This window comes from Cydia splendana, chromosome 6 (genome assembly GCF_910591565.1).
Source record: "Cydia splendana chromosome 6, ilCydSple1.2, whole genome shotgun sequence".
NCBI lineage: Eukaryota > Metazoa > Arthropoda > Insecta > Lepidoptera > Tortricidae > Cydia > Cydia splendana.
In genome coordinates this window covers 9,659,175-9,672,648 of record NC_085965.1, presented here as the reverse complement: position 1 = coordinate 9,672,648, position 13,474 = coordinate 9,659,175, and the positions used below count along the sequence as shown (strand labels likewise).

The 13,474-nt window shown below is 40.4% G+C and overlaps 1 protein-coding gene across 1 annotated transcript in view; it reads left to right on the top strand.

Annotated features, from left to right (window-relative positions):
- Positions 1 to 425: 425 nt before the first annotated feature.
- Positions 426 to 13,474, top strand: part of LOC134791360 (poly(A)-specific ribonuclease PARN-like) — a 48,916-nt gene continuing 35,867 nt past the window's right edge. Inside the window, exons 1-11 of the mRNA XM_063762370.1 lie at positions 426 to 577; positions 650 to 1,000; positions 1,732 to 1,864; positions 4,626 to 4,781; positions 5,250 to 5,382; positions 6,287 to 6,408; positions 6,783 to 6,901; positions 7,355 to 7,591; positions 8,480 to 8,566; positions 9,523 to 9,806; positions 10,687 to 10,727. Coding sequence (XP_063618440.1) covers positions 559 to 577; positions 650 to 1,000; positions 1,732 to 1,864; positions 4,626 to 4,781; positions 5,250 to 5,382; positions 6,287 to 6,408; positions 6,783 to 6,901; positions 7,355 to 7,591; positions 8,480 to 8,566; positions 9,523 to 9,806; positions 10,687 to 10,727 — 1,682 coding nt within the window. The 5' untranslated portion in view covers positions 426 to 558. The remainder of the gene's footprint in view (positions 578 to 649; positions 1,001 to 1,731; positions 1,865 to 4,625; positions 4,782 to 5,249; positions 5,383 to 6,286; positions 6,409 to 6,782; positions 6,902 to 7,354; positions 7,592 to 8,479; positions 8,567 to 9,522; positions 9,807 to 10,686; positions 10,728 to 13,474) is intronic.

Here is a 13,474-nt window from a genome sequence, read left to right as displayed (position 1 = left end):
AGTGACGGTCAAAGTAACCAAATAAAGTTCAAACTTTTATGAAATTACGACGTTTAAAATAATACTACTATCAGAATCGCTGCAGAGTTAGCTTGGTCTGACTGTAATCACTTTGACAAAAATGAGCGCGGCGCGCTCATTCTTTCTTCCGTGCAAAAATAGATACCTACTTAGAACTAAATACTTTATTAACACAAAAAAATTTAAATTAGAATCAACGACAGAGTTAAAGTTTAAGAGATATTTATTTCTCGCTCTCACTTGTGGGAGCGGCGCACCAAGGTCGCGGTGCGGTGCGATAGTCTGTTACGGCTTCTAAGTCGGTTTCTAAAAACCGGAACGATCAAAAGGGGGGTGATACCCGAACGCTATAGACTGCAAAAAAAAAGTTATGAATGACAGCTCAGCTGCTCAGCTGTCAATCGTCGAGAGCGGCGCGTTGTATCGCGAGATCGGATATTCTTTGTTATTTTTAATCAATTATAGGCATAAATCACGACATATCTCCTATTAAATGATTCTGCAAGGAAAAAACTATTAGTTTTAATAACTTGCATCATGGAAGTCACTCGCAAAAGTACGTAAAAAAATAATAAAGTAGTATTGCTTTGTGCACAAGGTGTTTACAAGATTCGTGTTCTTTTTTCAGATTTCAAGGAGTCCTTGCCTCTTGTGAGTGAGTCTATAAAGAGAGCGGACTTTCTAGTGATAGACGCGGAGTTTACGGGGTTAATACACGGGCCGGACGTCAGTATGTTTGATTCTCCGGGGGAGTATTACTTACGGACTATGGCGGGTTGTAAGGATTTTTTGTTGATCCAGTACGGGCTGTGTGCGTTCTACTGGGACGAGGATGCGAAGCAGTACATGAACGACGCGTATAATTTCTATCTGTTCCCGCGCGGGCGGCCCGGGCCGGAGCGGATGTTTCTCTGCCAAAGCTCGAGTTTGGATTTTCTGTCAGCCCAGGGGTTTGATTTCAACAAGCTAATACGAGACGGTAAGTTGAGTTATCTACTAACGATTTTTTTTTTGTAATTTATACGTAATTTTCAAGTTAATATAAAAAAAAAACTAACCGAAAAGATAATATAACCTCTCAAATCCGCATAACTATTGATAGGTGAATTTTTGTGCAATGATACTTCTTTAATTGACCATAGTCCAACTCTTGTCATAGAGTTATGTAACATCTCACGAGTTTTTTATTATGTCGAAATGTTTTTCTTAATACCAACTCATGCTCGACTGGTTTTGTACACATAATGCCAAGTTGTATATTTTTAAACTCTCCAAGTTTGAGCTTTATTATAATTTATGTTTAACCATTGTATGGCATTGTGTTCTATTGTATGGCATATTTGTTTGGTTTGATTACTCAAACCTTATTTTAAAACCAATGAGTTTTTCAGAATTTATGTAATTATTTCATGTCTAAGAAAAGATCATGTCTCTCTCTTCAATAGGTCCCTCATTGCTGAGGATCGTAACTCCGTTTGATTCCGTCAACTAGTTGTCTCCATTGGTCCCGTTCTGTACCTTGGTGGAGTGCTGACTGGTATTTTTATTTCCTCTGCTGTTGGGTCCGACCATAGTTTGGGACTTCTACCCCTAGGCCTGAGAAGAGAAAAGAGCATTCTCCCATCTTAAAGGTTGTTAACCCGTTTACGAACTCCTTACAAGCATAACTTATGAATGATATATTTTGTAGATTGTGAGAGCTTGTTCCAGGCATCCCTTACATGACCGAGCCAACTGAGACCCGTCTAAGAGAAATGCTCACGGAGAGGCAGAAGTTGTATGCCAATGAGAATAATATCATTCCGGTGCCGGACGAGAACAAACAGCAGATTGAGGATATTTGGTAAATAACCTTACTTTTTAGTTTTGCTTCCTTAACCTGTAAACTTGAGAAGCTGACATACTTCTTTATGCAGTCATATACCCATATCACGCGAACGCAGTATGCTTTAAATCACATTTCAACGTGTTATGGTTGTGCCAATGAAATTACGAAGTGCAATGTAGGTAATGTTAAAAGAGTTGTTTGTTGTTTCTTCGCAAACACTATCTGTCTCTCTATCACTCTTCCATATTAGTGTAATAGAGAGATATGGCGTTTCCTTGTAGCGCAAACGATTGTCAACTTGACTAGGCCCCCTGTAGTGTATACTAAAAGTACTATCTCTAACCCTCGTAAAGGCAGTGGGGCGACACTCCTCCTTTCGGGCAAACTCGGCAACTTGACGTCCTTTTGCGTGCACGACTACAGATAAGATAATGACTTTAATTTTGACAACCCTAACTAGCCGAAAGGGATAGTGCCATACAGAAAGTGACATCATGATTCATCCCTGAATCACTGTCAAACTTCGGTTTTGGAGGAAGTGTCCTTTCTGTACGGTAGTATTATTATTTATTCTGTGTATCGTCTTAATAATGGACAACAGATGTCACTTCTCCAACATATTTTTTTTTATAAACTGAAATAAATGTCATATACTAAGAAAAAGTGACCAAGGCCTGTGGCCCAGGCTGTGGCCCGGTGGCCGAGTGGCTCAGGCACCTGCCGCGATAGCAGAGGACGCTGGTTCGATTCCAGCCTGGGGCACTGGAGGCCTTGGTCACTTTTTCTTAGTATATGACATTTATTTCAGTTTATAATTTATATAGTAGTGTTTCTACTTGATAAAAAACAAATTAAAATATTTTCTGAAAAATAATTTAATTTGTTCAAATACTTCATAGTATTGATTGGCAGCGCCATCTCTCTCGCTAGCTCGGTATCATCATGAGAATGATCCAGATAGAAGGTTCGAACCATACTGTTCTACCTTAGAGATGGCCAGGGGGCGCCACAAGCCTTCAGTAGGAAGTGCATATACTTGGAAAATTTGACTAATGTCGCTGTGGCCCGGTGGCCGAGTGGCTCAGGCACCTGCCGCGATAGCAGAGGACGCTGGTTCGATTCCAGCCTGGGGCACTGGAGGCCTTGGTCACTTTTTCTTAGTATATGACATTTATTTCAGTTTATAATTTATATAGTAGTGTTTCTACTTGATAAAAAACAAATTAAAATATTTTCTGAAAAATAATTTAATTTGTTCAAATACTTCATAGTATTGATTGGCAGCGCCATCTCTCTCGCTAGCTCGGTATCATCATGAGAATGATCCAGATAGAAGGTTCGAACCATACTGTTCTACCTTAGAGATGGCCAGGGGGCGCCACAAGCCTTCAGTAGGAAGTGCATATACTTGGAAAATTTGACTAATGTCGCTGTGGCCCGGTGGCCGAGTGGCTCAGGCACCTGCCGCGATAGCAGAGGACGCTGGTTCGATTCCAGCCTGGGGCACTGGAGGCCTTGGTCACTTTTTCTTAGTATATGACATTTATTTCAGTTTATAATTTATATAGTAGTGTTTCTACTTGATAAAAAACAAATTAAAATATTTTCTGAAAAATAATTTAATTTGTTCAAATACTTCATAGTATTGATTGGCAGCGCCATCTCTCTCGCTAGCTCGGTATCATCATGAGAATGATCCAGATAGAAGGTTCGAACCATACTGTTCTACCTTAGAGATGGCCAGGGGGCGCCACAAGCCTTCAGTAGGAAGTGCATATACTTGGAAAATTTGACTAATGTCGCTGTGGCCCGGTGGCCGAGTGGCTCAGGCACCTGCCGCGATAGCAGAGGACGCTGGTTCGATTCCAGCCTGGGGCACTGGAGGCCTTGGTCACTTTTTCTTAGTATATGACATTTATTTCAGTTTATAATTTATATAGTAGTGTTTCTACTTGATAAAAAACAAATTAAAATATTTTCTGAAAAATAATTTAATTTGTTCAAATACTTCATAGTATTGATTGGCAGCGCCATCTCTCTCGCTAGCTCGGTATCATCATGAGAATGATCCAGATAGAAGGTTCGAACCATACTGTTCTACCTTAGAGATGGCCAGGGGGCGCCACAAGCCTTCAGTAGGAAGTGCATATACTTGGAAAATTTGACTAATGTCGCTGTGGCCCGGTGGCCGAGTGGCTCAGGCACCTGCCGCGATAGCAGAGGACGCTGGTTCGATTCCAGCCTGGGGCACTGGAGGCCTTGGTCACTTTTTCTTAGTATATGACATTTATTTCAGTTTATAATTTATATAGTAGTGTTTCTACTTGATAAAAAACAAATTAAAATATTTTCTGAAAAATAATTTAATTTGTTCAAATACTTCATAGTATTGATTGGCAGCGCCATCTCTCTCGCTAGCTCGGTATCATCATGAGAATGATCCAGATAGAAGGTTCGAACCATACTGTTCTACCTTAGAGATGGCCAGGGGGCGCCACAAGCCTTCAGTAGGAAGTGCATATACTTGGAAAATTTGACTAATGTCGCTGTGGCCCGGTGGCCGAGTGGCTCAGGCACCTGCCGCGATAGCAGAGGACGCTGGTTCGATTCCAGCCTGGGGCACTGGAGGCCTTGGTCACTTTTTCTTAGTATATGACATTTATTTCAGTTTATAATTTATATAGTAGTGTTTCTACTTGATAAAAAACAAATTAAAATATTTTCTGAAAAATAATTTAATTTGTTCAAATACTTCATAGTATATTTTTTTTTTCAGTAAAAAAGTGCGTCAGTTCCTCGACGAGCAGAAATCCGAAGAGATGGAGATAGATCGCTGCAACGCGTTCATCAGGCGGCTGTGTTTCCAGGAACTTGGCTCGCGTTTCAAGGGGGAGGCGTACGTGGAAACCAAAGTACTGGAGAACAAAAACAGGTACCATCGCACTCTTGAATGATTCACGGTACCCCTGCCGCCCGCACCTTCCCCGCCACCCTTAGGGTCTCCCCTGATATATCGACGCGCATTCGGCAAAAGCCGATAGGAAAAAGCTTTATGTCCACGCAATAAGAGCGAAAAAGTCGTCGTTCGGCTCGGGGGTGTCATGCCAAGTGTGACAATATGTATTAACGACTTATCTTTTTCCTATGAGAAAGTGTGACAAGGGGTTCTAAAACATCGAAATTTTGGGTGATTTAATTAATGGACGACCCCCTATAGACTATGCAGTGACCTTTTAGGGAGGACTAAGTTTAATAATGTTAATGCATTTATTATTTAATAATGAAGTAGTTGTAGTGAATTTATCAATTATTGTATTTTTTGCCATTTTATGAAATACAGAACCACCGGTACCGGTACATAGTACACAAGTAAACCTAACCTATTTTGTTGTATTCCTAGAGTTCTGAAAGTGACACGGGTAACGCCAGAGAACGCGGCACAGGATCGGGAAGCCATGAAAAAGGACAAAGAATGGGAGGAGTTTGAGGAGGCAGTTGGGTTCTCGAAGGTGGCGCGGATGATCAGTCAGTCGGTGAGTAGTCCATCTTAACCCAAGGTTTTTAACGACACATATCCTCTACCCTATTGATGTTGGGGTGAAGACCGCCAGGCTAAAGTGGGACTGGGCTGGACATGTCTGCCGGATGCATGATGACAGATGGGCCAAAATAGCCACTAGCTGGCATCCCCAGGGTAGTTGTGGCAGAGGCAGACCGAGAAAGAGATGGCGGGACGACCTGGATGCATTCCAGCGGGATTGGCGGGATCTTGCTCAGCACAGGGAAGATTGGAAAGGGAGAGGGGAGGCCTTTGCCCAGCAGTAGGACACACACAGGTTAAAAAAAAAATGTCCTCTACCCGCCCAGAGGCCTATACGAAGGTCTTCCGTTCCATTGTATGTTGAATCTTTATATTGACATATATGTATAACTATCAGAATTGCTTTTCTCTGGGCAAGTTTTGAAATGCGGGCGGCTATAATAGAGGATGTAGTAACCAGAGAATGCAGTGCAAAAGGAATAGGAATGAGGTTTCCTCCTCTCACTCTTCCTTCAGAAAACAGTTAGATTGTCTAAGTGGCAACAATTAGTCACTCTTTAAGTTTCATACTTACAAAACTCACACAGCGTAGCTGGTTTCATTGCTATTTGACTGATTTCGAGCCTTCTTTTTTAGGCCTATTTTAAGCGTCGCAGGGTGCCTAGCCAACGGGCCGATCGTGTGCGCTCCGTAGCGAACGAAATACAACTATCTCTGTCGCACTAATATAGAAGAGTGACAGAGAGATCGCTACGGAGCGTAAACGTTTGGCACCTTGACTAGGCACCCAGTGCCGTATGTCATTACTTACTAGACCTTATTTACTTATTACTGTAAACTTACTAGACTTTATTTACTTATTACTGTAACATAATGTTTTTTACATTGAATTTTAGGAGAAGCTGGTGGTCGGACATAACATGTTGTTAGATGTGCTCCACACGCTCAACCATTTCTTCCAACCGCTGCCACCAGACTACGCGACCTTCAAAGAATTTGCACACTGCATGTTCCCTAGGTGAATATTACTATAATTTTGTTGTTGTTTGTGTCTAAAGGTTATGCTAAGCTACTAAGCCTTTGTATTATTGCGAGATTGCTGATTTATTGTGATCGCCACCTACTAAACTTTTGGTGAATTTCTATACTTATATATACCTAAGTGGCACCGAGCCAGGGTACAAACCACGACCCCTGTTTTGGAAGCCGCGCGTTTTATCCGAGGGTCATAGAATGCAAGCTCCGAGCGTGCACGCTCGACGCTGACGCCAACCATTGGTCAAAACAAATGTATGGCTGTCGGTCACATGGCCGGGCCATTCCAGCCACAGCCACATGTTACACACTTAGCCTTAGCTTAATGTTTTATATATAAGATATGATTGTTCACAGCCTACTAGACACGAAATACATGTCCAGTTTGCCACCCTTCAAGGACAAAGTGAATTCCAGCGTACTGCAGCATTTACTGGCCACCCTATCAGAACCGCCTTTCGGCCTGCCCACAGTCGGTGAGTTGATACATTTATGACTTCAAAATCCCATTCGGTCCTATCTGGCAGATTGTGTATGAGACCAGTTGTGTATCGCATACCTTTTCCCACTAATTTTAGTAAGTATGTAATATTAGAAAGACGATTTAGATGTTCAAAAGTAGTACGGGAGCGCGCTCACTATGTATATATGAATTAGTTTTATCGTGCAGTTTAGTTTTTCAAATCATTTACAGAATAAAAATAGTGCCCCCAACCTGCCTTCAGTAGTTCAGCAATCGAATTGTTTTCGTGTTTTGTGTAAGAAAGTACAACAAATTATTCCTTAGATTATTTTTATTTATCTACCAGTCATCGCAGGAACTTTTTGAATGATTTACTGTACCACCTACGTACAGTACGTACGTACTCGTTCCGCAAATTTTACGTTAATTTTTCAAACTAATTTCTAAAACGTCCAAATCATCCCAGGATCGTCATCAGGCCGCGGCTACACCCTCTCCGACGACAAATCACACGAAGCCGGCTACGACGCCTTCGTGACCGGCCTGTGCTTCCTCGCGATGCGGTCGCACGTGTCTCGCATGCGGGGAGAGAGCGAGAGGTCCGAGCCCAGCGCGGCGGTGCTCAGGCCGTTCCTTAATAAGCTGTTCCTTACGAAGACTGCGTACCAGGATTCACCGTATATGAATATTGATGGACCTGATCGTAAGTTGTTCCTACTTACGCTCTGGTTTCCTAGGATAGCGGTGCCGGCATATAGCGGCCGTCTCCATACAAAATACTATTCATCCTTATTTAGCCGTATTATTTTGTAAGGAGACGGCCGCTATATGACGGCACCGCTATCCTAGGAAAACCGAGCTTTAGTCTGGCAAAACATTTTGTCAGTAATAAGGCGCGAAAGTCAAAATTTTGTAGGATATCGAATCTTCCCTACTTTTAAAATGTTCCGTATTTTTCTACTGACTGAATTGATTTATGACGACACTGTGTCGTGAACGGTGCGTTATAAAAGTTCTGCTGGTCACAGTAGGTAGTAAAAATGGATGAAAAGGATGAAAAGAAGACAAAAGCGTGTCAGGCAAAAAAGCAGACTGCCGATACAATGCCATTTATGAGCACTTATAGAAAGTTAAAAACTTTGTACTGACAACACAGTGTCGTGTTGTGAACGGCGAGTGGGACGAGTTCTGATTAGGTTAGTAACAATGAGATGAATTGATTGATGGAGAAAGGTTAGACGTCATTATTTCGTTAACTGCAAAGTCACTCACTCTGTCAATACGACATGATGAGGAAAGTCGAATTTTAAGAGCCCATCAACGTGCACACTAGCGTCACTGCTAAATAATCGTGATTATTTTAATTTAACGACAGGTATTTAGAAAAGGGGGCGCTACGTCCTGTATTGTGTGTTTAAGTACCTTTTGAATACATCAAACTAGTTTTTATGTTGCTGAATTCGTCGAAAAAATCAGTACAGGCAGTGGTGCTAGTGTGCACGTTGATGGGCTCTTAAATTAAATAGATCATCAGTCCCAACAGTTTGCTTGTTTAGTCAATAACAAATTGAATGAAATATATTGTTCGCAGCTACACCGTCCAGAGACCACGTGTTCCACCTCACGTTCCCCGGGGAGTGGCAGAGGAACGACATCAATCAGCTGTTCAGTCCTTTCGGTAAGATTGATCGACCGCTTAAATGAGTCCTCGCCTGCGCGGTACGGGGGCGACGGGGTAGGACGACTAAGGGCGGCGGGGAAGGTGCGGGCGGGTGTACGCCTGCCGCCTCTGTACCGCGCAGGCGAGGACTCATTTAAGCGGTCGGTCTATAATTATCAGTGCTTTTCCGGTAGCATCGTAAAGAATCTGGTGTCGTTTGGCAAGAATAGGCGCAGGCACTGGTTTTTACGAAAGTGAATGTCAAAGGCCTGGCCTTTCAAAGGGAAAAAGTATGTCTTAATGCCTTTAGACCGAAATCTTCACGAGTTTCCCTTCACTGAAAAGCATTGACGTATAGATATAGGGCCTTACGGGCACTAAAAACCGGACAAGTGCGAGTCGGACTCGCCCACCGAGGGTTCCGTACTTTTTAGTATTTGTTGTTATAGCGGCAATAGAAATACATCATCTGTGAAAATTTGAACTGTCTAGCTATCACGGTTCATGGGATACAGCCTGGTGACAGACGGACGGACGGACAGTGGAGTCTTAGTAATAGGGTCCCGTTTTTACCCTTTGGGTACGGAACCCTAAAAATGGTACAAGTTCAGCGGTGTCACTCACGTATTCGAGCCAATCGTGCAGTCTAACGCAACTAGTTGCGACCAATCGCGCGCGTGATGCGAACTCATCAACCAATCGCGTTGTAGCGGTGTCACACCGCTGTACTGGCCCCGTTCATGCCCCATTCTTATTACCCGTAAGGCCAGTCTTGAAATATACGTCAATGCTGAAGAGCAATTCGTATATGATATTGATTGGTCACATAAGTTCAAAGAAACTTAAATAGTAAATGCCGCTAAGGCAAAAACCACACTTATTGCTATGCACCTAGCGTACCTTTCAGTAAGATTATTACATTATAATATTTTCGCTTAATGAATAATTGATTACAAACTTACACCTCTTCACAGGTTCCATAGTGGTACAGTTCATAGACGACACGTCTGCTTTCGTGGCGCTCTCGCGACGCGAGCAAGCGAGGGACGTGATGCGAACGCTCGCGAAACATTCCCGGACCACGCTCGTGCCGTACGCCAAGTTCAAACACATGGTAAATATTATAGTGGTACAGTTCATAGACGACACGTCTGCTTTCGTGGCGCTCTCGCGACGCGAGCAAGCGAGGGACGTGATGCGAACGCTCGCGAAACATTCCCGGACCACGCTCGTGCCGTACGCCAAGTTCAAACACATGGTAAATATTATAGTGGTACAGTTAATTGACGACACGTCTGCGTTCGTGGCGCTCTGTCGCGATTTTCCACTGAGGCGGAGATGAGAGGGTCTCCTCATATCTCCACTCATCTGCGACTACCAGCATTGCTCAGAGGAGCGGAGAAGACATGAGGAGTGTCTTTTCAAAAGGGCTTATTTTTGTGTTAATACAGAAATAAGCCCTTTTGAAAAGATTCTCCTCAGATAAGGATTACAACCGATGCTACTGGTTGATTCCAAGGTTCGGAACCAGTTTTATCTTCATACAAAAAATACCGGTATTATTACGTTCTTTGGTTTATTATTTCATTTTTGGCGGGTCAATGGGGTTGGCAACTGTCAAAGGTTTGCCTAGATGGCGCCATCATAGCTTGCCCTTTTTTCTATGAGATTTGGCTTAAAGAGCTGGCATCCAGAGTATTAAAAAAACAAAAATTTGACACAATTCTAGGGATTGACGGGGCAAGCTATGATGGCGCCATCTGCTAAAAACTTCCACCGGCCAACCCCATTAAATAATACGAAGTCGTTACCTAAATACATGATTAATTCCTACGGAAAGAGCATAAAATAATTAAAAATATTGGGCTATTTTGGTATTTAAAAAAACCGGTACCGAGTTCTGGTTCACGTCTCCTCTCATCTCCGCTCATTTCCATCTCAGTGGAAAGGCAACTTAACGATTTTTTTATGTAATTTTTTTTTATGGAAGATCAACCCTTCACACCTTTTTTTTTAAATTTTCCGTCTTTCTACTGACAAAGTAGCTGTGCCGGAGTATTTTTCATTAACGTAATCAATTAATCATACAATTTTTGAAACTTATTGTTTATAAGAAATAACGTTTTTTTTTCCGACAGGCTACTCAAGACAGCAGACACTGGCGCAAGGAGGAGTACACGTGCGTATATCATTTATTTATCATAGTAATAGCCGTCGGCTTTTTCTTCCTTCTCTTCTTGGTATCCAAGGTGGCAGAACCAATGATTCTTAAATAGTTAGATTAATCTTTAGACATCCAGGATATTTGGCAATTCTCCTCTAGCCACCCAGAGACCTATGAAAAGGTCTACCATACCATTCTAGTTTGAATCTTTATTTTGATAAATCAAAGTCTTGGCAAGTTTAAAATTGAATTGAACAAATAAATTTAAAATTGAAATAGGTAATTCATTAATCATGAAAAAGTAGGAAAGACTAATTTAATTTTTGTTTATGAAATTTTTGATCCTGTAAATTTTGCCTTCCTTAAAAACCTTCACGGTGTCCTTCTATTTTATGTAAGTACATGAATACATAGTGAATCTAAGTATATACGTAGGTACCTACCTATTATTTTAGGTAAAAAGCATGTATATTATATAATATACATAAACATAGAATCATAGGTTTAGGTACCTATTAAAAAAATATTGGTGTCTAGACAAAAACAGTCCATAATTAATAATTATACATATTATAGTTTTTTTTATACGTCTTGACCTAAGTTTAATTTTAAATTACATTTCATATGACGTAAATTTATAGAATCGTCATTTAGGTTGAATTTGACAAAGAAAGCTTGTTACCTCTTTGATCGCCACGCCTATTATACATAACGCATCATCGTAAACCTTATCGGAATGGACGAAAATTGATATTACACTGTAAACATGCGCGTCTGTTGACGGTTTTGGCGGTCAAGGGGTTGAGCAGAGTATTGAAAAACCTAGCATTCTCGTCCAGGTGTCACAAAATAAAAATAAAAACACTTTCCTGGTGAATAAGTAGGGATAATTTTATTAAGTGAAGAAGCATTCCGATTTATTTTTATTATTAAATAGTATTTTAAATAATTTTAGGAGTTTTTTTGTCGATATTTCGTACTTTTAGATTTTTCTTGTGCATATTGGCTATGATCTGAAAATATATAATTATGTTAGATACTGTTTACAGGTGTGTCGGGTTCATGTCGGGCCACACATTTATAAAATGTCGTATAATTACTGCTTAGTTAAGTAAGTGTTTTTCTACTGCTATATTTCGCATAAACTTGTTTTACGAGAATCGTTTACTTAATGTAAAAGTTTTAATATTTATAGGTACCATATTGTTTGCGGCTTACGAAAGATCCTCAGTAATATAACGGTTTTAGCTAAAAAACTACTTTTGTGCGAAATGCCCTCTATTATGTTACCTATTCCAGTGTTCTTACTACGTTTATGTCACGTATATGATACATTTGCCATGTCACCAACAAAATCCTAGCGATGTTGTGTACTAGTTGATTCGGAATTTGTAGGTTTTTGTCGAAATATATCGAAAATTAAATGAAACATTGCTTTTTTGAACACGACAGCACATTAACAATACTCTAAGGAACTCAGGAATGCCATACATTATTCATTTAGTAGCCATTGAAGATATTAAACACAATATAAGGAACTTATATCAAGTACCCTCTGTATTGAGACATTGATTGGCATTTTTTTCCTCTAGCCGCCCAGAGGCCTATAAGAAGGCCGTCCGTTCCATTGTGTATTGAATCTTTATATTGTCATATTAGAATTACATTTATTTGGGCACGTTTTGATATGTCGGCGGGTACAGGTTAAGCCCATTCTGTAATACGACGAACATATGTAAACGTGACAACACTCGAAATAACAATGTGACTCTAACGTTATAATTACATTTAAGACTGACACTCAGTTGCACAAAGTCCATTAGGGGCAGTCCTATCATTCAGAATATTTATTATAGTTCGTTTTTTTAGCATTAGAAAAAAGGAAAACAATCTTGACGTGTCTTTTTATTGAAAAATAAGTCACGGCAAATATGTAACAATTATGAATCACATACGATTATTTACATTCTTTTGATTTCATAAGTAATAGTTACTGATATTTAAAAAGCATTTTTCAATTAAAGGACACGTCAAGACCCCGCAGTCTTTTTCGAATGCTAAAAAAACGAACTATAGCGAGTAGAATTTGTAGATACTGTTTTTTTTTGCGTCTTCAAAGTTGTATGTCGTATCCCATATTATTGACTTATTCAGCTCACTGAATTTTGCCGGGTATAGAAAAAATCGAGTTTTTAGTACTTAAATGTAATGAAATAATAACGACTCGCTTCTTACGCATTAGAAAAGGATAATACATGCCCACATGCCACCTCTTTTTATTTCCGACTAGGCGACATTGTATTAAGCGACACTTGTGCAAGTGAGTAATAATGTAAGATCTCATAGATTTGTAAGTGTCTTTTGGAAATAAATATTACTTTTCTACAAATTTGTTTTATTTGTTAGAGTCATATTGTTATAGGGTGATTATGAAATTGACGCATTCATTCAAGGAGCTAATACTATACTCTGTATCTTTAGGTATTTAAATAAAGGGTCATTCCATAATAAACGCTACCAAGGGTTCAAAAATGAAAATTAGTTTAAGAAGTCAACACTAACCTATTTCCATAGAAAACATACCAAACCTTCATGCCAGAAAAAAAAACCGAAAAAAAAAAACAATTTTACATGTTTTTCATGTACTTGATCGCAACGTTTAAGAGCGCTATTACATTTCGGCGTTGAGCGAGTTTAGGTATTTTACGCGCTCCGGCAGGCCGTGCGAGCTCAGTACGCCGATCCCTTCTACCACACTCGCA